We start from the raw sequence: 25,691 nt of genomic DNA on the forward strand, positions 1-25,691 counted from the left end.
CACTTTTCTTGAGAAGAATTTTTAGTGAATAGATGGGGAATTAAATTATCATAACATGAAACCTTCTGTTGCTCCAAGCCTCCCCCCTGCCTTTTAAAAATCTTTTTGTTTCAAAGTGGTAAATGTGTGAATGCTAGCTGTTTATCCAGAATGCTCTTTTTGGAGAGAATTAATGCGTTCAGGAATCTGTTAAGATGTTATTTGCTGATTTTAGGATTGTGTGATAGTTGCGTATTTTCCTCTTTAGTGTAGATGGAAAACTGTGCCATGACCGGACAGGCATACATACTTCAGTGTGCTTTGTTTGCATTGGTTATATATGATGGTGTAACAATACATTCAGGAGAAGGTTATTTTTCAAAGTGATATATTCAGCAAGATTAGTCAAGGCTTTTTAATATTTATATGGTGTTTTAAGTGTTTTCTTTATCAATGCACTAATTACAATTGGTACATAAGTGTGAAATGACTTTCTAATGTCTTGAAGCTTCATCTGCTCATACAAAACTCTCTTAATTTCCCTGTGTAACCATTGGGATATACAAAGAATGGGGGGAAAAAATAAGACTGCACAGGACAAATTATGTTATATTTATCTTTAAAAATAATAATTGATCTAATGGGTCTTTAAATTTTTATTATCAGGTCTGATCATGTTTTATGCTTTTGTATTGTGATATTTTTGAAGAGTCATGGGCTGTTTATGAAAGTAAGGAAGTAATAGGATGTTTTTGAGATTATGGACTACTGTATCCTCTTCTAAAAGATTAATTTTGGCTTTGAGGGAATGGCTACAAACCCATTGATTTCCTGGCTCGCTGTATTTAACTGAGTAAAATGAAAGTTTAGGGGGACCTTTTTCATCTGGAGAAAATAACTAAATAATAACTAAATAATAGCTTAATCCTAATTAGATGAAAATAAAGATAAAGAACTACTGGGGTAGATTTCGAAGGTAAGGAATTGATTCAGCATCCTTTGGAGTCTTTCAGTGTAAATGAGCTACATTCTCCACTGCAGCAGAACTTGTTGGCCCTGGTAGTGCTCACTCAGAGTTTAATGGGTGAAATTCTGTAGTTTCCATTGTATGCTTATATTAATTCCTCTAAATATATTTATGCACACACAAAAACTGTATTTGGAGATAAAACGTTAAATTCCCTTACTTCTTTTCGCAGCTTACACAGCAAAATCAATAACAATACTGAAGAAGATCCCAAGATGACTTCCATTAAAAAAGAGAACTTTTGTGAGCACGATGTGACAAAGCTAGAGAATATTTGTCAGCAAAACTATTCAAAAATATCTGTGGAAGTTGGTGCAAAGCACCAGGCAGGGCCTGTGTGTAACTGGGAGGCTGAGGGCAAAGACGCGGTGTTGGGCACAGAGCCTGTGAAGGGCATGCAGTCTGGAGACCTCTTTAAAAACGCCAACATCGATCAGATGCACAAAACTGGCAAGCTGTCACAGAGGGACTGTGAGGAAAGTGGTGACAATTGGACTCAGAGGAAATTATCCTCCAGCCAGCCTTTGAAAATGGGGAATACAAAACTTTCTTCAAAAGACACTGGGACAGATGGACAAGTGGCTCCATGCAACACACACAAGCCGAAGAGCTGCAATTCTGTCTGTTTAACGGGTGAACAAGAAGAAGGGGATGTAGTTCCAGAAAGTCCACTGTCAGATGCTGGTTGTGATGCTTGCGTATCTGATATTGGAGGTCCTGGGAAACTGAGCAAATGTCAGAGCAGTTCAGGGGATTCACCTGCTTTTGAGAAAGAAAGTGAACCAGAGTCACCAATGGATGTAGATAACTCAAAGAATAGCTGTCATGGGTCAGAAGCTGATGAAGAAACGAGTCCATTGCTTGATGAACGAGAGCAGATTAGTATGTCAAAATCCATAAACAAATCATTTAGGATTCAATATGGGGATGCTGAACCCGAATCAAGAAAGTCATGTTTTTCTGCCAAGGGCTGTGAAAGCTTTGAGGAAATAGATAATTCTGTTAAAGAGGACGGTCTGCATACAAAGTCACCTGGGATCTCTCCTGCTCCATCATCAGAATGCAAAGGTGCTAAACAGAGTGTGAAGAGAGATTCCAAAATCACCTCTCACTTCATGAGGATACCTAAAGTTGAGGAGAAAAGGTAGTGTACTGTCTGCTTCTTCTGTTTGTTTCATGCTCAAAAATTTCCTCTTTGGTGATAGCACTTTGGAGGCTGGATTGTATCGAGTTTGTGTCTTAACCTACTTTTTACAAGACAACTTTCATGTAAGCTTGATGTAACTTATTTTTAGTGGGACTACTTGTGGTTTTTTAAAGGATATATTTGTCCAGTGCAATTTTTAAATTATTGGGGATCTGTTAAAATTGGAAATTAAAGATACTGTAGAAGTTGATTATGAAACAAGTGGTTTAAGACCATGGGATTTTTAGCACTTGAAAATGAATAGTGGCACAGGAGTGTTTTACAAAGTGTAGCTTTAGCATTATTTCATTCAGGATACTTGAGGAAGTGGTTGTTTTGTGTGGGGTTATTTTAGCTTCATCTCTCAGAAATACTGAACCTGTTTTGTTGAAGCAAATAGACATGGAATGGACATGAAAAATTCACTTTTGAAAGCAGTTGTAGAGAGATGTGTCTGAGTCTGTATCTGGGTTGTTTTTTGCTTTATTCATAATTTAGAAGACAAGATCTGGTGAGTACACACCACAGCAATAGCAATAGAAGCCCTGAGCATATTAGGTGTTGTGTAAAGACAGAAGGATAAATCTGTTCTGAAGAGCTTATGTTTCAGTGGCAGCTGAGGGTGAACAGAGGACTAAGCAGAAACAAGAGAACTCTGTGTGTTGATGTAGTAAGCATTTATCTCTTTAGACTCAAGTCCTTGAAGTAGGACAATAGAGTAGTTTTTCACATCTTTACTGGGAGGTCCTTTATGTGAGGAGCAGCACAAGCTGTACTTTTCAAGGAAACTAAGAGGGTGACAGTGGGTGGCTGTCTACCTAGCAGCAGGAACTTGCATTTGAGAAGTCTTAAAAGATGAGTAGGCTGAGAGTGGATTTAGAAACAATAAAGATAGTTCTTAGGAAAAAATGGATGAAGACTTTGCAAAAAAAGTATGGGAAAGTTTATTTTTAAACTTTAAAATGATGGGTTCTGGGAGTACTCTTTTCAGTAGTTCAGATGAATTGCTGTTGTAGCAGAGCAGCAGAGGTTGAGGGGTGTGACTGTCAGTGCCGGGTCACTGTGTGTTACAGTAAGGCCACGTTTGAGAAGGGAAACTGGTGTAAAAGTTTTCCTGCGTGGATGGATGGGAATAGGAGCAGTGCTTTGTGGAGTAGTTACAAAGGTAGAGTATAACTCTGGAGAGAGATTTATTTTTGTTTTTGGGGCCTAAACAAGATGAAGGTCATAAGCCAGGCAAAATAGTGGTAGTTGCCTCAGAGGCATAAAAGGGCAGTTAGAAAATCTTAGTTTTCCTCCTGGTTTGTGTTATACTGGGTCTACATCAGATGAGACTGTCTCAGGTCTTAACTTGTGGAGAAAGAAGCAGTTCTCAAACAGGTTTCAGTGGTCAGTAATGCTATGCCAGATTTAGCCTTTGGCTCTGAGGTGAGCACAATGGTCCTGTACCTGGTGTCATGCTGATGTGTGTCATCAGCCAGGTTTGAGACATTGTCTGCACCTGAAAATACTGGTCTATGCATAGACACAGGGAACAGGTTGGACAGCATCTTTATCCAAGGGTGGAGTAAGTTCACTAAGGGGAATTTAGAGTTCTAAACAGCACCTCAAAGTGCAGACCTTTAACTTGCTTTGCATTTTACTCTGAGAACTTTCTCTTGCTTGAGAAGCATCTGGTACGTTACATCAAACATACAGCAGGTTCAGATTTTTCTTCCTCAAAATATATCCAATCTATGCAAATACTAGTGATCATTAAAGAAGATTAGTTCATCTGCTCCTGCATATATTTAAATGTTGTAGGTTCTTTTTGGATTGCTTTTAAATTTCTACTTCCATTGCAAGTATTGTATTCCTGGCATGCAAAGGGGCTGTAGTCACAGACACGGTGTATTTGTGTGTGGTGAGGGGGTGGTTGGTGGCAGGGGTTTTCCCCAAATAAAGATTTGGCCTTGTTCCACAAAAAAGGTCAGCAAATAACCTGACTCTGTTGTAAACGTAACCTTTGTCTGCCAAGTTTTTCAGTGGAAATAAAATGTTTTAACATACTTTATTTTAACAGCAGGAAAGAAAAGTGTGAATTCAAACCTCAAAGGCCAGGAAGAAAGATTGCTAAATATATGCCACCACCTCTTCCAAGTAATAAGAAGTGGTTTGGGACACCGATTGAAGAGATGAGGAGAATGCCTATGTGTGCGGCCCGTCTTCCTCATCTGCGACCCTCAGCTAATCATACAGTCACCGTCAGAGTACGATAATTCAGTGTGTTGCCTGAAATCCAATTTCTTACTGAACTGTTCAATGATATGAAATGTCAGTGTCAGTCTTGTAGTATTACACAGGTTGTGGAAATCTCTTTGACATTTCTTGCAAGCGGAATAGGGCAACTGATTTCCCTGAAAATTGACTTTTTTGGTGCACAGAATTAGGATATTAAGATCCGGAAAAAATGCAATTATGGTTTTAGTGCCTCAGGCTTGTTAGGGACAAGTATTTTTCTTTTACATAGAATTCCTTGTCTGAGATGTAAGCTGGGAATTTAAATACATCTGCAAGTAAAATATGCACTTCAACACCTTTATGTTATATTTTCATTTTAATGTGATTCAGGTTTGGGTTCAAGGTACACAAAAGGCTAAACATATTTGAGATGTGAAAAAGGCAAAGAGGAGTTTCTAGGAATTTTACTACTGTATTTTAGATCAAACCTGATGTATTTCCCTGTAATTCTTTAAAGCAGTATGCAGTCAAGTTACTGTTGAAATAAAGCATGTGACCAGAACTGTGTAGGGTCATGGGCAAATCAACACAAGAAAAGCACATTAAGTTTTAAGTGCAAATTCTGAGAGAATTAACGCTGCCAGAAGGCCGTGTATATAGCAAATTAAGTCTTTTAAAATGTTGTATTATTTATTTTGTAATAATTCTGTGGGGTAAACTTGAAATACTGCTGAAACTATAGTGGTTTCTCTTCAGTGTCATATGTGAGAGAAAACATTTTTTTAACCTCTGTGGTTACTATTTGAAACTACGTTTTGAAAATACTGAATTTATTTCAGTGTGTTTCAAGAGGTTGAATGATAGGGTGGTGTTCTGTACGCCAAGTATAATGTAAGAGTGACAGGTGAATTTGTTACTAACTGAATGGTTAGTTTGTAGCTTTGCTCTTTCCAAAAAGGGTGACTGTAGGTTAGAACTTTTTTTTGTAACTATGTTTCTGCTTTTTATTCCATTTAAAAACTTGAAAGTAGAGTGTCAGCTTTTTTCATCCCCTCCTTCTGTGTTGCAGGTGGATCTCCTGAGGGAAGGAGAGGTGCCTAAACCTTTTCCAACTCACTACAAAGATTTGTGGGATAACAAACATGTTAAAATGCCCTGCTCAGAACAAAATTTGTACCCTGTGGAGGATGAGGTAACATAAAATATTTACAGTTGTGTAATCAAAGAAGTTTGTATACATATAGATACCTTTGCAGTTTACTGTGTTTGCTCAGTTTGCAAACTGTGTGTATGAAATTGGAAAATTAAGTATAGATGAACATGCATGCTTTGAAAAGCTGGATTCTGGGTCGTGATGCTTCAGGCAGAGCAGAAGTGTCGTGTCCTGTGTCCATCTCCCGTCTCCCCCCAGTAATTATTTTACCTAGCCATTGATTTGATGGTGTATATATTTCTATACTTACGTGGAATATAAGTTTATATATATTTATGTGTTTATGCACTTATGTATTTATGTACTTGGGGGCTTTTGGGAGGGAGCCATTTGGGACACCAGCATACGTGAATGAACTTGTAGCCACGTTTTTATTGCAATATTCTGTCAGGCATTGCTGATGGAGGGGTGTGTCTGACTGCTGTTCTGCTAAAATAGTGGCAGAGAGATTAGAGTTGGCCCCACATGATTTGTTGATCTGGCATTTCTTGCCACTGGTTGAGACGTAAACTTACCCACTGAAGTATTTCAGACTGTGGTAAATTTGGAACAGAGTTTTTATAGCATCCAGAAAGTACTCAGTCTTTTAATTTATCAGTTTTACAGATAGAGTAGAAAATTAATTTAAATAGATGCTTTAGTGATAAAGTGTTGGTAAGATTCATCTTTGCCAGTTGAGCAAGATGAGTTGTCTCTGCCCTTGTGGTCTCATAAGAAATGTCATTATTCCTTGCAGTGCGCTGTGAGATTTTCTGTTGAGGAAAATGTCACAGGAGGTCTGAAATTTGAGTTGGTGCAAGTGTCAGCCACAGCAATATGCGTTTGTCATCTCTGTCCTTACTGTTCTTAATATTACAGTTTTAGCAACTGACCATTATTTATCCTTGAGGTGGGGTGAGGAAGGACTTCACAGATAAAGCAAACTTTATGTAAAACAAAATGTCGAGGAAGGCAATTTATAAGTATGTATGCCTTTCTGGTTTGAATAATTTTATCTGACTCTTTTTTTTTTTTTTGTTTTGTTTATTTCAAAGAATGGAGATAGAACTGCTGGAAGCCGATGGGAACTAATCCAAACTGCCTTACTTAACAAATTTACTTGCTCACATGATTTGAAGGTAAGCATGTCAATTCGAAGTCAAGTGTGTATGCATATAGCTACATTCAGGCTCTCTGTGTACTGTTAGTGATTCTAGCTCACTCCTATTTGTTTAATCACTTATAGATATTTTAAAAAAATCTATGCTGTTCAAGGGATTCCCTAAAGAATTAAAGTTCTTAATTGAGTCTTAAGTGTTACCACTGAATTTATTGGGTATTGCTGAAATTAACTGCCTTTTATTAATCTACAGAAACTGCATTTGTCTAGCAGTGTCTACTAGTTTGTGCTAAATGTAGCACATAGGCTTTTCCATAACCAGATGGTAGGGAGATGCACAACTGTTCACAGCAGTGTACTTGACTAAAATTGAAACAATTCAGGTTGCTGACACAAATCTGTAAATTTTGAAGGCTAATACTCCGTTGTTAATCTTTCAGTTCTTGTCGGCTTTTAATGAATTATGATTTGGAGCAGCTCAGAATTGTTTTTATGTTTTTTATGGAGGAGAATAATATAATTTAGATTATACTGAAAGGCAGGGAAGGAAGAGGATGGAAAAGCTGCAGAGAAATTTTAAATGAATAAATAGTGCTCCCCCAGCCACTAATGAAACTTCCCTTGATAATACTATTTTATTTTTTTCCTCGAGAACTTTTTAAAGGTGGCTGCTGTTGAAAAGGGCCTGTTTAATTTTGTCATGATTCTGATTGTGTTCTAAGCTGGTAAAACTTCTGGTATATTGCTGAGAAGCACCTTTCTGGGTATTCTTAAGGAGAGTAAGCATGAGGTGGGGAATATTTATGTTATATGTTTTAGGCACATCCATACAGCATCATCTTTTGTGCTAGGAGGAAAAACCTAAAGCTTATTCAATATCAAACCTAAAATCCAGGATTCAAAGTGATAGAGTGGCACTGTATTAGTTTTATGAATTTGGGTGGGCTCTGTGACAGGTTTTAGCCACTAGATGGTACTGTTCCTTCAAAAAGCAAACCATACAATCCTTTTTCTTCTGTTAGCAAATATATCTAAGCTTTATTTTGTGCTCTTTCTCTAGGAAGCTATACTGAGGTACAACATTGCTTACTCTAAGAAATGGGACTTCACAGCCCTTACTGACTTCTGTGAGAAGGTAAACCAAGTTGATTTAAGATAGGAAGAAAAGTAAAATATAAATGACTACTTTGTATGTCTCAATGGTTTTGGTTTTATTTCCCTTTTCAAAAGTAAAGATCCTACAGCCATCGTCTATGTGGACGATTTGTCTGGTAACTTCAGTTGAAATTATAATTATAGCTTCATAAACTGGATTAATCTTAAATTTAAGCAGGTAAATCAGGTGCCTTTCTATTTTATGAAAATCAGATTTATTAAGAAATTGTATTAGTGTTTCCAGAGTAATGATTTCTTGCTATAAAAAGTATTGCACTTCTTTTTTTACCCCTTTTTAAAAACAACTTTAATGTTAGTTAACAGTGGTGTTTGGTTAGTGTGTTCTTCGCTGGTCTGGCAGTAAAACTTTGCTGTATGTTAACATAATGAATATAAACTGTGGAGCCTTTGTAATTTTGGGGTGGTTTTTATGACATCATGTTACCTTTCTGGAAGAGGATGGAAAAGAAAAATTAATAGTAGGTGACTAGCGACAGTCCAACCTGCACTTATCTACATCCTAAATGAGGATCAGAAACTGCTAGTTAAAGCAGTATGGGACAGTAAATGAGATGCAGTAGAAATTGTTGTATTTTTCTTCCACCAACTTGGAAGTGATTCTGAAACACATGTGCCTGCTCTCTTGTTGCTAAGCTGTATTAAGGTTCAATGGAAACGAAATTAAATTTGAAGTTAATTTTGTTAGTTACGTATGTTTAAAATATGTCTGCTTAATTCATGTGGTCAGAGGAACTGTTCTGTCTATAGCCTGTTTCCATTGCGTGTAGGGACTGCTGTTGTACCAAATGAGTTCTGTTTTGCATGCAACACACTTACTACTGATGGAAGGTACCTATAAAAGTACCAGTAGTATTGCACTGGTGAGGCCGGAGACCTGCTGGGTTTACCCATCTCGTCAGTATAGAGCTCCTTCCTCTCATCTGTGGGGTGTCTGTTTTTCAGGCTGTTGTGGCTGGATGGCAGAGGCTGTAGACATGTGGCCTCTTTGTTCCTGTTGACTCTTGTACTAACTGAAATTAACTTGCCCTGTTGAACTGTTCACTCTTTTGTTTATTAAAGGATTCATATTTACATTGTTAGAATGTTTTGAAGTGCAAGCACTATTTATTTTAAAATCTGTTTCAGGAATGTACCAGATTATCATTGTATTGCTGGAAACACAGCTGAGCTTGTGTTGAGGTGTTCATATTGTGCATCTGGGAGTTTGGAAACTATGGGTGATTAGATTGAGATCATCAGCCAGGGGGAGTAAGTAATATCAGCTGTCTCCAGAGAAGAGAGGAACAAAAGGGAAATAAATGACATATCAGACATCAATCTTTCACTGGGGGTGAAAAGGCAATTTCTGTCACCTGGGAATGATGATTTATTTGTGAGGTTCCCAGATGAAGGGAGAAGAGCTGTTTCAAAACATGGATTTTAGACCAAGGTGAAAAGTGCGTAGCAGTATATTAAATAAGGACCAGTGAAGTGTTGTAAGACAGTGGCTCCTTGTACACCAGAGGAGCAAAATGTTCCTCTGGCTTTGTTTACTGAATGTGTTAGGTTTAGTCAACAGAACATATGGAGAGGATACATCTCAGGATGTGTGAACTCTTCAAGTTTTGTAAATTAACAAGGCATCTGCTTTCAAAGACTGTTTGCAGTCTGCTTAATAAAAAGTTGAGAATGGTCTGTGCAAATGACCAAAATATACTGGCTGTAGTCAAGTGTGGCTTTTGGACTACTTATATTTAGGAGTTACACAGTTAAGGGCTTGTGTGTCTTCTGGTTTATCTTGCAGTTTCAAGGGAACAGGAGAGCTTTTTCAGGTGCCATTTGCTCAGCAAAAGTGAAGAGGCTTGGTTGGAAGGAAGCTGGATCAGTCCGAAGGGAGGGGCAGTAGCTCAACAGTGGAAAAATAGTCACATAATAAAAGAAAAAGATTAAAACAGAGTCTGTGGCTCTCAAATACTTATTTATATCTTGGGCACTATTGACTTCTAGTGTGTTCTTAACCAAGAATTCTGTGATCTGATTTAGAAGGGAGCTGGGTCCACAAATCTAATGGTGTCTGTTTTTATGATTTGAGGCTGCTTAATTCAGAAATTACTTCAGTGGGTCTGTGCTTGGTAAAATAACAACTGGCATTTCATAAATTTTCTGATTTTGCATACAGCTTGCTTTATCTGTTAATCTGTTAAATGCTTTCGTATTGGTCCTGTGTGGTTTCCTATTTTAGGTAGTTTCCTTCCAAGTTACACAGTCAAAATATGCATGATCTTTAGATCCTACTTCTAAGATTCAAATTTTCTTATAATAACAAAAATAACCAGTTTCTTGGGCTCAAGTTATTTCCCTTTAGGATTAAACACTTTCTATAGTTTGTTTGAAATATTGTCAGAAGAGGGAGCCCTCGCACTATTTTCAAAATGTTCTTTTGAATGCCTGCTAATGTGTGGAAGTAAAATTCCTGTTTGTACAGTGAAGTAAATTTGGAAGCCTGGAGGTTTTTTGTTTCTTTAAAAGTTCATAACACCCATCGGTAATGTATATAAAGCTCTTGATGGCTTATTTGTTTTAGTATCTGACAGTTTTGTTGTCCTGGACAGAATTTCTGCACTCTTGTATTGATTTGCCTTGCCATCTGTTTATTAATATTGCCATACAAGCTTAGGATTTTTTCATATTATTACTTACTGGATGAAAATGATTAGTGCTAACATTTTCCTTCTTACTGGCAAAATTCTTGTTGCTTGAAGTCATCCTTGCATCTGTTTCTCCATAACTCACCTGGAAGCCAGACAGGAAAAATTAAACAGCAAGCAGAAAGGGAAATGTGAGGAACGCACTGTGCATGGAGTTGTCATGGGACCCACAGTGTGGTGTACATGAGCTTTATTTATGTGATGATAGCTGGGAATTTGTCACATACTTTTGATCAACAGTGCTGTGTACTGTGTAGGTTTCTTCTTTCTTTCCTTCAATATTTTTTCTTTTTGTTTACTTCCAGGGAAGACCAAATTCTTTTGCTTTTTCCCAGATGCATGAAATAAGGCTAGTGAGGTCATCCAAGGCTTATGCCTTAGACTAATCTGCAACAACGGAAGGGAAAAAAAGTAGGGCTCTAGGATTTAAGACTGTCACACAGGCTGCTGCTTTAGATTGGGCCTGCCTGTTCCAGGCATGCTTTGTCTTACTATGTTGCTTTAGAGTCTCTTAGAGCTTAAACGTGTTTCTTGTTAATGTTGTTTCATGATCTCTTCCTTTTAGTGTTTGATTCTGTCCCTCTCCTTCAGGAACAGAGGGGTATTTAAATCAGAAGATGACATGATATCGTATAAGCAGTTCATAACTTCCTTTAAAGGTGATCCTTCTTTTAAATCCGGTGCTAGTTGTGTAGTATAGAAGAACTGAAGTCAGAGGGATTTATGTTGTGGAGCTTCAGAAACTTTCACGATATAGAACCACTGCTGTCAGTCAGATATGAACTCTTCCAAGATGAACCAGTCAGTGAGCAGCATCATAACTTGGTTTCGTCCTTTACAGTAGAGCTGTATCAGAGTTATTTGGTCCCATTAAAGCTTCTGAGACTTAGCAACAGTATTTAAATCAGTAACAAATCCACTGAAAAATATGTAAGACTGACAAAGAGACAAAAAAGAACTTTGGAGGAAATGAATTAATATTGGGTGCTTTTATTGCCATGTGGTTTAATTTCAGACTTCTAAACACCTTTGAAACCTGGGGAAGAATCATAGTATTTACATTGCTTTAGTGTCAGAAAACAAAGGAACATGCTCATATGCTTTTCAGTTCTTAGTTGCAAGTTATCTAAGTTACAGGCTCTCTTGATAAGCTTCAGTAAAAGGAGAGAATCAGATATGGAGCTGATTTGTAGCTACTGTTGCTGCTTTTTTGTATAAGTAAAGCAGGGAGAAAGGGACTTGTTACGTATAGAGGACTGTTAGCATTTAGGCTTCCCAAAATATTTGCGTTTTAAAAGTTTCTTCATGAATAAATGTCTGTATGCTTTTGAGTTCTGCAATGGATTAAATCTAGTACTTGGGCATGTCATTAAAAGACAAACTGTAACCTGGTGTTGTTCCAATGTATTGGAAACTGCAAATAATTCAAATATAAGTTTGATCATTTAAGCATAGACCAAAGATTGGAGTTTAGGTAAATTTGTGTGACATAGACAGTGATTGTCTCTGACCTTCTCTGAGTCATCTGAAATATGTATCACAGTACATCTTGCAGCTGTTCATGCTGTATCCGTAACTATTTTTACGTTTGTCTGGACTCCCCACTGAGATAATGAAGCTCAGTGAAAAGAAGATGATACAATGAGAGTCAGAAATGGTGTAAATGTACGTAGTAGTTTCCATATGAGGACTGTCTGAATAAGCTGGGACTTTCATCTTTTCATCTTGGTTGAGAGAAGCAAGGAAAGAGGTAGTGTCCCAGATGAACATAAGAGAGGGTGAGGAAGAAATTGCATTCTTCTAGTGCAGCAGTTAAGGGTCACCCAGTGAGTGTTACTAGCAGGTAAGGGTTTCAAAACTAGTCAAAAGTAATTACTTAAGTGCTGAATAAAAGGCTGGGGAACACCCTGTCAGGGAATGTAGAGGATGCTATGACTTTGTCAGGTACTGAGGGGATTTGGGGAAATTGCCGGTAGAAAAATCCCATCGACACCTGCAGGGATACTGTAATGGACACTAGTAAGAAATTTCAAAATAATGTTGTGAGGAAGTGTGCTGCTGATCACTTGCTTTTCTTGCTCTTAGACTTTTCTAGGCCTCTTTTGTTGGGGGCTTTCCTGAACTTTTTCCCCTTTTTACATTTTTCCAGCTTTGAGTTGAAGTTGAGAGGTGAATGTGGCATTGTCACGCAAGCAGTGTTGTGGCATAGTACCAATATGACAAAAAAGGATGGGTATCTATACAGCAGTGTTGTTTAGGTGGATAAAATAATAAAGGTAATTGCTGTTTTAAATGAACCCCTTGAAGGCACTTAAGCCTTTTAAAATTTCTTTTTCTAGGCACTCTGCAGAGCTTTAAACCCTTGGTGCCTACATGATGCAAGTAGGAAGACTTAAAGGGAATATGCTGTTGGTGTCTTTACAAAGGCACACTCTCATTTGCCACTGTGTAATACTTAGTTTCCAACTGTTAGGTTTGGCTTTTAGTGTAGGAAAAAGCACGTATGTGTCTGCAGTGCCTGTTTATGGTTGTCTTGTTGCTGTTTTGTCTTGGGAAAGCTGGTTGAACCTAGTCAATCTGTTTAATGACCAGGATCTGCATATTTGCTGAATCGGTTAATATTTGATTCTCATACAAATACAGCAATTAGAAAGTCGTTTTCCATTATGAAAGAAGTTGTATAACTTCTATATTTGGATTTTTTTGTGAGGTTGAAAGAAACATGACAGTGCTCTTCAAAAAGGCCGGTTTCTGCTCTTGTCTATACTTAATTGTAGAGGAGAACCTTCATCATGAAGGAAAAAGAAGACTATAGCACACCACTTTATCTGTGCTCCTTTTTTTGCTTTTTCCAGTCAAGCATAAGTACACTGGCTTTAGCCTCAAAACTGGCTGTTAGCAGGGGTTTTTTTTGGCACAAATCTCAGCTTATACTACTATCTGATTAAAAATAAAACTATGTAGCAAGAAAACAAGATCAGTTGTCAAGCTAAAGGAATAATATTTTTCTTCACCCTTTAGTTATGCTTTTGTATGATATAGAGTATGGGCTATTAAAAGTGTTTGTCATAAAATTACAGCTCTAATTAGTTTTGAAATGGGATTAGACAAGGAATCCCACTTCTCCCTGCTTCTTGCCATTAGAATTTGCATGACTTGTACTTCTGGATGCTAAATCCTTTTAGAAGGAACAGTCAGTATGTAGGGCTTTGTTATTATCTGCTTTTGCATGCAAGAAGGGCTACTGTAAATTTCTAGAACCTCACTAAATACTTCTTTCAAATTTTCTTTAAATGTTGCTTACAAATACATAAATTTATAGAATATGTAGAATAAATGCATAAATTAATTTATGAATACAACTTTCCAACCTGTTCTATTTTCCATGCATATCACGCATCCATATTATGGGTGTTTTGCTCTTTGAAAAGTTTTGGTTTCATTTTATTGAAAAATTTGAGTTAATTGCACTGAAAATATTATTGATTTGCATAAATCTTTACTATTTGAATTTTGGCCTAGCAGTATTCACATGGATATGTGTAGACACTTTCAAAGGCAGCATTTTTTTCTACTGTAGGTGCTTTGTGCGGATTCCAGAACATACGAGAATATTTTTGAAGCGGGGATTGATAGACCATATGACACTGACTCTTGTTTCTGTTAGTCAGTGCTTTGCACTTGGGAATATTAAAATAAACAGAAGAAACTCTTATATTTCCCAGAAAAAACATCTAACAATTGTATGTTACTGAATTGCTGGATTGTGGCATAAGCCTAGTAAAACCCTGGGATAATATCTAAAGGGTATGTTCAATCTGCTATTTTATTTTTTTGGCCAAACTATAGATTCTCATTTGAATGTATGTTGCTACATGGCGTACCACAACATTTGGCATGAATTTGGTGATTTCAGAAAGTGTCAGGTGCAACTGTGTGAGTTAAGGCAGAGCATATTAAATGTTAGAACTGAGCAGCAAAGTCAGATGTGCAAATATTGCCAGTTTGTCTGCTTCTTCTCTAAGAATTGGTTGTGTTTTGACGTAACTGAGCTGATCTGAATGAAATTGCCTTGTTAGTAAAAGACTTCAAACAGCCAGTGAACCACACAGACTTTTAGGTGTGTGTGGTCTTAACCTTAATAATCTTAAAATTTAAAATCTTACGAAATTTTGGAAATTACCTGGATAGCTTTGGAAATTATACATCTGCTTTTCACCTGAGAAAAAGACTATAAACACATCATCTGAAGATGATGCAACTGTAGAACAGTCCAGTTGGATTATGGTTGAACTGTGGATTTTCACTCATTTGAAAAAGACTGGACTGTTTAAGAACACCCACTACTAGTAAGTACATGCATATCTTGGGAGACTTTTATGTTCTAATAAGGCTTTCCCCATTCTTGTCTCCTAGCAGGTTTTAGGAACCCTGTCAGTCTTTCCTATATGTTTTGTTGTTTGAATGACCTGCTCGAAAAAATGATTGCTGTAATCAGTGATACTGGAATAGAAGGAATTTTAAAGTACCAAATTGTTCTGGTGACTGGGTTTTTGATAAATCATTTTTATAATTGTCTGGACAGTACTAACAGAAGCAAGCATTGTACAGAGATGTCAGCACTACAAATGTAGGCTTTTAAGCAAGAAACAAAATGTCCCAAGGCTGAAAATAGCCTATCCATTGCTCCTTGCTGGATTTCATTTTAGTCCAGATGTTTTCAAACAATTTTTGTTACATCAGATTACCTTTTTAAAATCTAAACCGAAAAGGTTTTTTTGAATGTGCTGTGAAGGGTTTTCTTTTCACAGCCACTGAAAGGAATTTGTCCCCATATTGAACAAAAATGTGAGGGTTTTTTTTGGTGGGGGAATATGCATCATGTACACATTCAGAACATTAGAAGCTAAGCATTGTAGAGGAGAAATAGCATTGAGTACTGAATTGCGGGCTTATTGTTAGTTTTCTGTGCTTTCTCAGCAAAACAGTTAAGTGTTTTGAAGTGGGTTTTGTAAGCACCATCACAGTGAGTATTGCATCAGACTATTGACTCTGAATTCCCAAGAAGGAATAGCTACACATACCAGGTGTAGAGTTTTAATTGTATTGTATAATATAATTAAGGGTATGGCAGATACTTGCTGCTTTGAGACAATGTAGAGATACATTCTGAGGATCTCTTCCATAGATTTTCACTGTATTGAGAATACTGCTATTTAAATCTAGAGAATATAAATGTTCTGGGTTTAAAAGCTATCTTCTGATACTGCTTTTTGGTTTTGTTTTGGGGGCAGGGGCTGGACATATTTTTTTGCTTTCATTGGATTTTGTTTAAATCATAATTTCTCCATGCAGTCCTACTTATCCCAAATGACTAAGAGAAATTTTCCTTGATTGTGGTGGCTTTTCCCAGCTGCTTTGTGCCTTTAGAATTTTTAATTTCTTTGTTTAATGTCTGGAGCAGTTAGAATTAAAAAATGGTGATAGTCAAAGCTTTCAAGAGGCACATTCTGAAAAAGTGTGTGTGGAAGTAGGGAAGCTGTGAAGTCACTGCCATTGTTAGGATTGTTATGAGGGCATAAATTAAGTGTATTGTAACCAGGTTTCAAATTTTTCTTTCCACTTTTTAATCTGGAAATCTGATTTTGTTCATCTTGCTTCCTCATGGAGTTTATTAGTTGCAACATTAACTATTCTTTAAGAACAGGTTTGCAAAGGTGGCAGAGTGTACCCTGGAGATAATGTGAGGGTCTTATTTGGCCAATAGAATGTTCATTAAGGGATATTTTTCTCAAGGTACTGGTTATTTTGAGTCTACAGTATTGATTATCAAGGAAAAATAGTCTTTAGATCTGTTGAAATCTACAATGCTATGTTATTTTTGGTTGATCCTTCTTTTTTCCTCTTCTCTCTGTGCTTGATCTTTATGGGGTGGTTTGGTTTTTTTTTGTAATGTTAAAGAAAATGCAGCTTTTGTAGGTACAACTGCTCTGTTGTCTGGGGAAGCTTTTAATGCCAAGGTTATCAGCTTCAAAAATGGTTGAAAAAATTTGTAGCTAAATATGCGTTTGCTTCTGAATGTTTTCAGGCCATGGTTCTTAGCAGGTATTTTTAAAATAGCAGCATTAAACATTTTGTCACCAAGTACTGTGTTTGGAGAGGTGAAATATTTGAATGAACCTGGAAATGGATTGTTTCATCTTTAGCTTATATCAGTCAGATGAAAGATAGCTTTTTTTCCCCCTCCTTCATGTTGCAGCCCTGCTGTAGAAATGTCATTGTCCTTTCCACTACGTTGTACTTACCAAAAGTAACTCAAAGTATTTAGAAAGCAGGATTTGACTTTTCTTCCCAGGACTCCAGACTCCACCACTGCTTTGGAAATGGCTGTGGTGCTTCTACTCGTGATAGAATCACTTTCTAAGAGTGACAGGTAGAGTCTGGTGGTGGCCTGTAGGGAATCAGGACTGGCATTTCATTCACTGGTAATGAAAATGATTGTGGTTGGATTTCCCATACCTTGAAAATATGAATTGGGCTTTTAAAATCATTAAGAGGAGGTGGAAAAATAAATACACGTTTTAATCTTGAATTTTATGTAGAATATTGAAAAGCTTTGAAAACAAAACTGCTGTTGTTAGGGATGATACACCTGAGAGATCATTCCGGGGCTGGATTGGCAGAAGACGTGAATGAGCCTTCGGGGGGAAAAATTAAACAAAAATGAATTAACCTCTGCCTTGTAAGCTGTCTTCTTTGTTCCTTTTGAAGTGTCAGTTTGTGGTTTTGATAAATGTCAGAAGCATTCTTCTCAAATAAGATTTTTCTTCGCATAATCCAGTGTTATGTTTTTTTTCTCCTCTTCCCTCCAAAGATTACTTTGTCCTTCCTCTGGTTTCTAATCAGACAAGTGCTCAAGAAATGGGATGGATTTGACAGCTAAAGTGTTTCCTACCAAATTAGTTTTGTAAGGGAACTAAAGAAGGCGAGCGAAGAGTATCCTTTCCTGCCGTTTTGGAAGTTCATTAACTTAATAAAATGGAAACTAAAACACACACACACACACACAGACTTTGCTTCTATGTTTCAATCTTGTTTATATGTATAATATTTGACGTTATGGCAAAGAGTGTGTTTGACGTGGGCATACCAGTTAGTGGGTTGCAGCCTAGTGTCTCTATCTCAGATACACCGATGGGTGTGGCACAGGGTGTTTACATAGAAATCATCTACACCCTGTCCAGAAGAAAAGCATTTGTAGAGACTGTGACTTGGTGAGGATTGTTTTGGTTTATTTAGGATATATTAAGCTAATATATTACTTTTCAAAGTCACCCTATAAGAACTTGTTTAGTCTTGGGGAGGTTTTATGCTTTTTTCCCAGCTGTTCTAAATAGCATATTCAGAGTGCCTGCTTTTAAGATTCTGTAATGTTTAAAAACACTCCAGGATTAGGGGGAAAAATAGGAGTACAAGTTAGCAATCTGAGGTGTGGGAATGCAATTGGACCCAACATCTCATACAACAGTGAAACAGGAATCTTCAGAAGAGTCCATGCGTTGAATGGAGAAAAAGCACCATTTTAAATGCTTATGGGTAGAACAAGACTGTTAACAGTCTTAAATGAAACCTTTGAACACAAGTTTCTATTGTCCTTGTCCCCAAATATATTTTTTACCTTTTTTCCTTGTTTTTTGCTTTCCCTGTATCCTCAACAAAGTTGTGAAATTATAGAAGTAGATCAAATATTTTTCAGAAGACTCAGTGGCGCCTGCCACCTCAATCTTCCTTGCATGTGGCACTGACCAAATACTTCTCTGTGTGGGAATGTGAATAGAATTCCTTTGGTCACATATCTGTCTTTATTATTTTCTTTGTGTTGCAGACTTGAAGGAGGTTTAATAGTGATGTTATGCTTAGGTGGGCTATATATGCCTTTGTTTGCTGCACCTCTATTTGCAACCAAGTTTCTCAGCTTGGAACTATTCATCATGTGGATCTTAATGCCCTGTAAAAGTGTACAGAGATTTTTTTGAGACAGAGTGAAAATAGTAAGGAAAGAAAAATATTCCTGAAATGCGGATAATGAACTTTCTCTGACTAGAGTACATGAAAGTTACACAGTTTGTCTAATTTAGGAGGCTATTACTGCTTCTAACTATGTGATATCTTACATGAAAATAATTAGGAAAGCTGTTACAGAAAAGACGGTTCAGTGTAGTAATTGATGGTACAGACACTTTCAAACACAAACCAAAACAAAGTCATTCTAAGAGTGCATGAAGCATTATGGCAGCTGGAAAGGGGAAAGTCAGAAGGTCAAAATCCATTAAAAATAGGGAATAAGACACAGAGTCTGAATGAAGCACTCTGGTTTTCTTCATCTTTAAGAATATGTTTCGGTGGGTCCTTGTCTTGCCCCAAAAGTTAACATGGGGATATAAACCCAAACAGATTGAAAGCTTTAAGCCACTGCTGTCTTAGCATGCTGGTTGTCTATTGGTGTGATAACTCTACCTTCCCATGTGATAGATAGAGCTGTCCAAATTTGTGTTCTGTATGTGTAGTTTGTTTGGTTTGATGAGCTGTCAGATTTAAATTTGAACTCTCTACCATCACTATCGCCCCATGCTACTTCAAATCCTTCTTATTAGGACTGTCAGGCGTACTCGTTCGTTATGTTTTGGAGGACTGGTTTATAGTGACAAGAGGCCATTACTTACGGCAGTGTTGAGTCAGGCCTCTTTGCTGCTGTATCAATGTTCATTTTGCAAAATTGCACTGCAGGTTTGGCCAGGAGCTCTTACCTCTGCCATGGCTCGCTGAGCCATCTGCATCTTATGAATTGGAGCCTTAAGTCATGTTCATTTAATCAGTCACTCCAGTGCAGATGCTGATGGAATCACCAAGTGATTTCTTTGGCAAACAATAAGTCATGCTTTGTGACTGTGATTCCATATGCTTTCCCCTCCGGGTATAACCCCTGCTTTTATTCTTAAATAATTTTTTGCATGATTGGAGGACTATAAATAAGGTCAACAATATACTTTTGTTTTTATTTCAAATCCTGAAGGAAGCTGTATGCATAGTAAGGAAAAGAGAAACTGATCAATTGCTTTAAAACAAAATTGCTACGATACTTAATGTTTTCTTTTTTATTTAAAATCCAAAATTGTTCACAATTTTAGAATTTCAGGTTATAAAACAAGAGTTAATTTTTGTAAAAATGGAAACCCAATCCTTCCTCTTAAAGTTTGCATAGCTGTTGCCTTGAAAAACACTGTACAAAGTTAAAAGCACATTACTGAATCAATACTGACACTTCTGTAGCAGATTTACTTCTAAGTGAGGTGCTTGTTGTGACAGCTTCATACTGTCTAGAATATTGCTGCTTTTTCAGTGAAAAGAGTTGGAGCTGGTATCTGCCTCTAGCCCATTACCGAGGGGCACGACTAGTTCTGTTTCACCAACCACCCACCCTGCACAAATCTAATAGTGTGTGACTTACTGATGTGGAGAAAGACTGCTCCTTCCCCCTGCCCCCAAGTTATTTTTCTGTAGCATTGTTAAGCTGAAGGATCTCAGGAAATTATCAGATGAGTATGGGAACTGGTGAAATGTGGTGTCTGTGTTTGTGATGAGAGAATGACACATCCCTCTTGTATCAGCAAGAAATATGTAGAATATGTAATGTGACTCTGTGCTGGATTTCACACCATACAAGTCTCTGCTTCCTGAAGAGAGTTTGCTTCTAAATAAATCTTCATTCAGTTCTGTGACCAGGTATTCTCCGTGCTGTTGCTGGGTTCTTCCAGGTTGGCATTTGTATCATGGGTTGTCTGTCGGATGGAGCTGTGGTGTCAGTGCTCCATGTCCTGGAATCCTTTTGTTTTCCATGACTGAGTGTTCTTTTTTTGTTGCTTTCAAAGTCTGAAAAGGCAGTCTTATAGATAAGTGTTGCACTGAGCATAGCTGAGAATATGCAGTTGACTGTGGCTGGTCTACAAAGCTGCAGCTGTGGTGGCATGCTGCTGTAGTGGTCAAAAGAGGATGAGAGCCAAGCAGCCGGGGGTTTGCAGGTGTTTGTTCTTTATAGAAACCTTGTAGGAATGTTACCTGTACAGGAAGAGTCCATGGGCAGAAAGGGGTAAGTTATGATTGCATGGATGTGGCTGTGACTCAAGTTAGGTTTGGGGGGAGGGGGATTGGGTATTTTTTAGAAACTTTAAACAAAGAAGGATGCTTATCTCTGGCATATGGTCACTGTTCAATAATGGGTTATAGCCTTAAGATGTAAATTGGAAGCGCAGACCTGAGTAATTCCCCAAAGTGTTATTTTTTAGGGAGAAAGATGGGTGGCTGTTTTGTGGGTTGTTTTAAAAACCAACACACAAAACCATGGTACCTGCAGTTGAGTAACAAGAGTTCTTGGATTGCACCCCGCAGCAGCTCTTTTATCAAGTTATAGCATCTGTGGGAAGAAACAAACTGAGCTTGAAAAACGATTGATGTCTTCCCTGAAGTATTTAGGAGATGTGCCTAAATAGGGGGAGTATGGGAAACAGGGGTGCTTAAGCTGCTTGGTGGCTTGATTAAGAACAGTGCAGAGTTAGTTTCTTGTCAAGGTCTGGGAACTCACAATAATATCTTAGAGTTGGAAGGTCCTTTCAGTGACTCGTCCAGTGAAAATGTAGTAAGGTTTTTGTGGCACCCGACACTTTTCACAAAAAAAACCACCCCAACACTTTTTTGTCACTTAAGTGTAAGAATAATCTGTCTGAAATCAAATGAGAACACTTCTGGACATTAACAGCTTCAAATTGTGAGGTTTTCATTAGTAGAGGTATGGTAAAAGTCATACATAGAAATTGTGTAGAGGGGAGAGTGTGTTCTAGTACATTTGGAAAATAAGAGAAGGAAAAGTAGAGTTTCAGAGTTGAAGAATTGACCTTTGTAGTTATGCATTCTGCATCAGAGCTGAGCTGTGCAGTTGCTGGCCTTCTTTGGGAAGAAATTGTCTCATAGTATTATTATATTGTTTTCAAAGAAGCATAAAGAAAAGGTTGAAGTCTTGACAGCTATGACAAAGTCTGGTGCCATAATGTGTCACCAGATAAGTGATCCTGTATAGTCTGTGGTAGTCAGCAAAGCATGGCAGCCACTATTTATATGTCGACTTTAAAAGAGAGGAAGTGCTGCCCAAAAGGGAGAGAATATCTGAATCTGACAGCCCGGTAGACATCTGAGGTTAAATGTCATCTTTTGAATTGATTTAACTTAATATTCGTTTTATGTATTGAGAGCTGAAATTGCAGTCTTTAAATTCCCATTTTGTTACTTCATGGCACTTAAAAACATTGTGTCTATGAACAGAGCAAAGTTTCCTGCTAAAGTAGGTGATGATAAAGGTTAGGTCGTAGTTTTCAGTATGTGACTTAGTGTGTAAATATGTAAGTGCAATGCAGCCAACAGTAGGAGAGATTGATCTTGTTCATTTCTTCACCTGGAAAAAGTTTACTTTCAGTAACAAGTTGTGTTTTACTTGGATTCCTCCTGTATTATATCAAATTATTTTGATGTTTCCTAGGCTTGCTGCTCTTTAGAAGTTCTTGTTTCAATTTTAAACTTTAATTTAAAAACTTTGTTTGTATGTTTCCATTGGCAGCATACATAATGCATGGCAAGTAATTGTGTAGGTATTGGCATTGTTTCCTTTTCCCCCATCCCTGCTGTAAGTTGTTTATCCTCTGAGCATTTGTGTTGTGTGTTTTAACTTCCTGAGCACTCTTATTCCTTATATCACTTCAAACAGGAGGGAATAGAGCAGAGATACTTCCATAGTTATTTTAATGATCTTGGAAGAACAGAAGTTGTTAGCTAGCAAACAATATTTTCAGCTTGGCATTTATGGAGTACGGTATGCTTTGAAACAGAGGCATGGTGTTTTCCACTTCTCAGGAAAATTACCAGTATCTCTTACATTCTGAGGTCTGTGTGAAACTTTCTATTGAAGTGTGAATTACAACACTTTGATTGTATAACTAAAAAGATTATTTTCTGTGATTTTGCAATTAGTCTTAAGTGTTGCAGAGACTAATGTTGATATTTTCTTAATGCTGTTTCATCCATTCTGTCTTCTGTTGGTTTTGTGTGAAATAGGTAGTTAATCAAATTATTTCCTAACAGTTTTACTTGAAAAATAATATTCTTTAGTTTTCAAGCCACAGTTACAGAATTTGCACTATTTTAATCTAGGAACTGGTAGAAGGTATTTGTCACAAATACGGTTTCCCCGGGTGAAAGAGGGAGGCAGAAGGCTGAACCTGTGTCTTGCGTTCCCCAGCTGTAGTGCGAGTTGTGCATTTTCTCTGCTTTTTGCCTTAAGTTTGCAAATCTAACAGCCAGTCACATCTGGTACCAAGATTCCTAGAGCAGTGCAACACTACACCTCTGCACAGGAAGATGGAGAATGTGCTTTTACTTTCTTGATCTTACTTAAACCCATTCATGTGGCAGAATGTGAGGTGTTCGAGGATACGTCATGGATTTGGGCTGTTTTGTCTGTGGACACTGCACTGCTTTATGTTGCTTTTCTTTTCACAGCCTCCTATTTGTGTGCCTATCCCAGCCTTTCTTAAAAGGGCCCACATAAAGAACTTTTTTTGCATCTTTTAAAAATAGCTGTATGATGATGGAGGTGTGGTTGAGTCAATCTTAAACCCTGGGTACGTCATGTTGAGCTTGGAACTGGCAGCTGCAGTTTAGAATTCTGAGAAGTCCTGGACTTTTCTCTGAATCCATTGGCTTGGTACACTTTGGCAGCCAAATGTGTCAGGAAGGGTTTGATGTGACTTGCTTTTGAGTGTAAAGGCTTTGAGAAGCCTTGTGAACCATTGGTGTGTCTTTTTTTTCTTCTTCCCTGTGCTGTCTGTTCTGGTGTCTCCTTCTCAGGAAGGAAGAACAGGTAGAGAGTGGCAGCTAAAATAGTCATAGGCTCAACTGCCTTACAGAAGAGACTAGAAAGATGCAACTTCAGCATGTTGGAACTAGGCATGCTGCACCCTTTAACATATGTAATCCAACGGCTGTAGTTCTTGGGGGAACAGAAGAAAGTTGTCAGGCTTGCACATGCTTCTTACATAGCATTTCCTGTTGCTGAGCTGAGGACCACTGGCCTGACCCAGTTATGTATGTCCTTAAGAGGTTTTAAGTAAATTGTTCCAGTACTTTTGTGGTTAGGTGATGATTCTTATCAGCTGAGAGTTTGGTTCATTGCTTTGGAAAGAGTCAAATGAGAACTTACCAGTAAGGTTTTTGTAGGGCATTTGGTGATGTGTTTTCTCTTCTGCAAGTTTTAAGAGTTGCTTCTGTATTACAGTTAGTGGACTATTGCAAGGTGAGCTATTACCATGACAAATGCTACAAATTTGCATGAAGCTAACCTATGAACCTATGTTTTTCCTCTCATTTCTTCTGGTTGGGTCCTGTTTTCACAAACTTTTCTTTCTTTTTTTTTTTCCTCTTTGCCTTCTTTAACAGGTTCTTGAAGATGCAGAGGCTCAACACTTGTTCCAATCCATTCTTCCTGACATGGTCAAGCTGGCGCTCTGTCTCCCTAGTATCTGCACGCAGGTACGTGAACACAGCTAGTGAAGTGCTCTGTGGCAGGCCACTCTTCTGCAAGCTGTGACTAATGGCTAAGGTCAAAACATCAGGATTATTCTATGTTCTTAATAAAAGCTATAGACTCTGTGTTGAACATAGCTGAGGCTTATGGAGAAGAACAGACAATACACCTCTAATGGTATAACAGAATGTAAAAATATATATATATATATATATGCTGCTGTCATATTTTTAGCCTGAACTTAGTTAACACTTTCTATATACTGGAGTTGCTTCTTGCTTTTCTTAAATGACCATGAACCCTTTCAGGTTTGACTGTCACCCTTAAAAACTGAAATATTTGAATAATCTTAAAACATATGTAGTTTCATTTTCGATTTTTAATCCTGGAATTAGTATTTTCATAAAGCCTTAGTTTACTTGGGAGCATATCTTATTCTAGTGCTAGCATCACGATACTTGTGCGCATACAGTTCTGTAGGTAGTAAAGCTGATACAAGTGAGTAGGACTGAGGAAGTAAGTTAGGATGTATTGTAGGCAGAGCATTACCAGGGTAACAACTATCACTTGTAAACGCCTTTGTTACACTTCTTACACCATCTAAATTGATTTTGTTGGACAGGGGCAAGGAAAATCTCTCTCTACTTTGTTGTTCTGGGTCCTACAGCAGATGCATATTATCAAACAGTATGAGTATTTCTTAAAATTTTTTACTACTCACTTGATGGGGATGTTTGTGAGAATGCTGTGAAGTTTTGGAACAGAGTGAAGCACAAGACCTGCAAGTTCACATAGTAATGCCTTTTATAGAGACAGTAATTATAGAGAACTTCCAGAGTAATTTTTCTGGATAGACATAAAGCTGATTTTTCCCCCATATAACGTACTGTCCAAAATATCCTTTTATGGGCTTGTTAGAGAGAGCTTCTCAGGTGTTTTTCCCCCTCTAGCTGTGTGACTTCAGACATCACAATATACCTTGTTAATTAAATAGCCAGAAGTCAGAATGAGATGCAGTGAATGGAGTAGCTATAAGAATCAAGGAAAACTTGTTTGTTTTGTGGAGTAAACAGGGCTGTGTATTCAACAGTCTAAATTAGTAGCAATTACTGTATTCACAACTAAAAGGATAAAATGTAGCTGGTTGGCTCTCCTGGAGCTAGGCTAATGGTGAAGGCTGAGAATATTGGAAGAAGAGGTGAAAACTCCTCTCTTTCTCCTGTCCAGTCGGTTTATAGTAACTGTTACTGGACCTCTTAGCAGGCAGAATGAATTTTTTTTTTTTTTTTCCCCACCACACCAGTATTATCACATAATGAAAAAAACCAGCCCCACATGTGGTGAATGAAAATTCCAAATCAGGAGACAAAAGCCAGATAAACTAAAAGATAGATAACACTTCAGGGTTATTTTGTCCTGCTGCTTTTTCTTTAAACAAGCACTGACTAGTGTCAAATAAAACTCCCAGGACCAAAGT

At 37.6% G+C, this 25,691-nt stretch overlaps 1 protein-coding gene across 2 annotated transcripts in view; it reads left to right on the forward strand.

Annotated features, from left to right (window-relative positions):
* Positions 1–25,691, forward strand: part of PARG (poly(ADP-ribose) glycohydrolase) — a gene marked incomplete at both ends in the record, with an annotated part of 63,939 nt that overhangs the window by 5,780 nt on the left and 32,468 nt on the right. Inside the window, 6 exons of one of the 2 annotated variants that reach the window (XM_084264794.1) lie at positions 1,179–2,150; positions 4,255–4,441; positions 5,482–5,604; positions 6,660–6,743; positions 7,785–7,859; positions 24,127–24,219. In XM_084264794.1, the coding sequence (XP_084120920.1) occupies positions 1,179–2,150; positions 4,255–4,441; positions 5,482–5,604; positions 6,660–6,743; positions 7,785–7,859; positions 24,127–24,219 (1,534 nt within the window). The remainder of the gene's footprint in view (positions 1–1,178; positions 2,151–4,254; positions 4,442–5,481; positions 5,605–6,659; positions 6,744–7,784; positions 7,860–24,126; positions 24,220–25,691) is intronic. The other variant, XM_084264795.1, reaches the window with a different exon arrangement.

The sequence above is a fragment of the Gallinula chloropus genome, assembly GCF_964237585.1.
Source record: "Gallinula chloropus genome assembly, chromosome: 5".
Lineage (NCBI taxonomy): Eukaryota > Metazoa > Chordata > Aves > Gruiformes > Rallidae > Gallinula > Gallinula chloropus.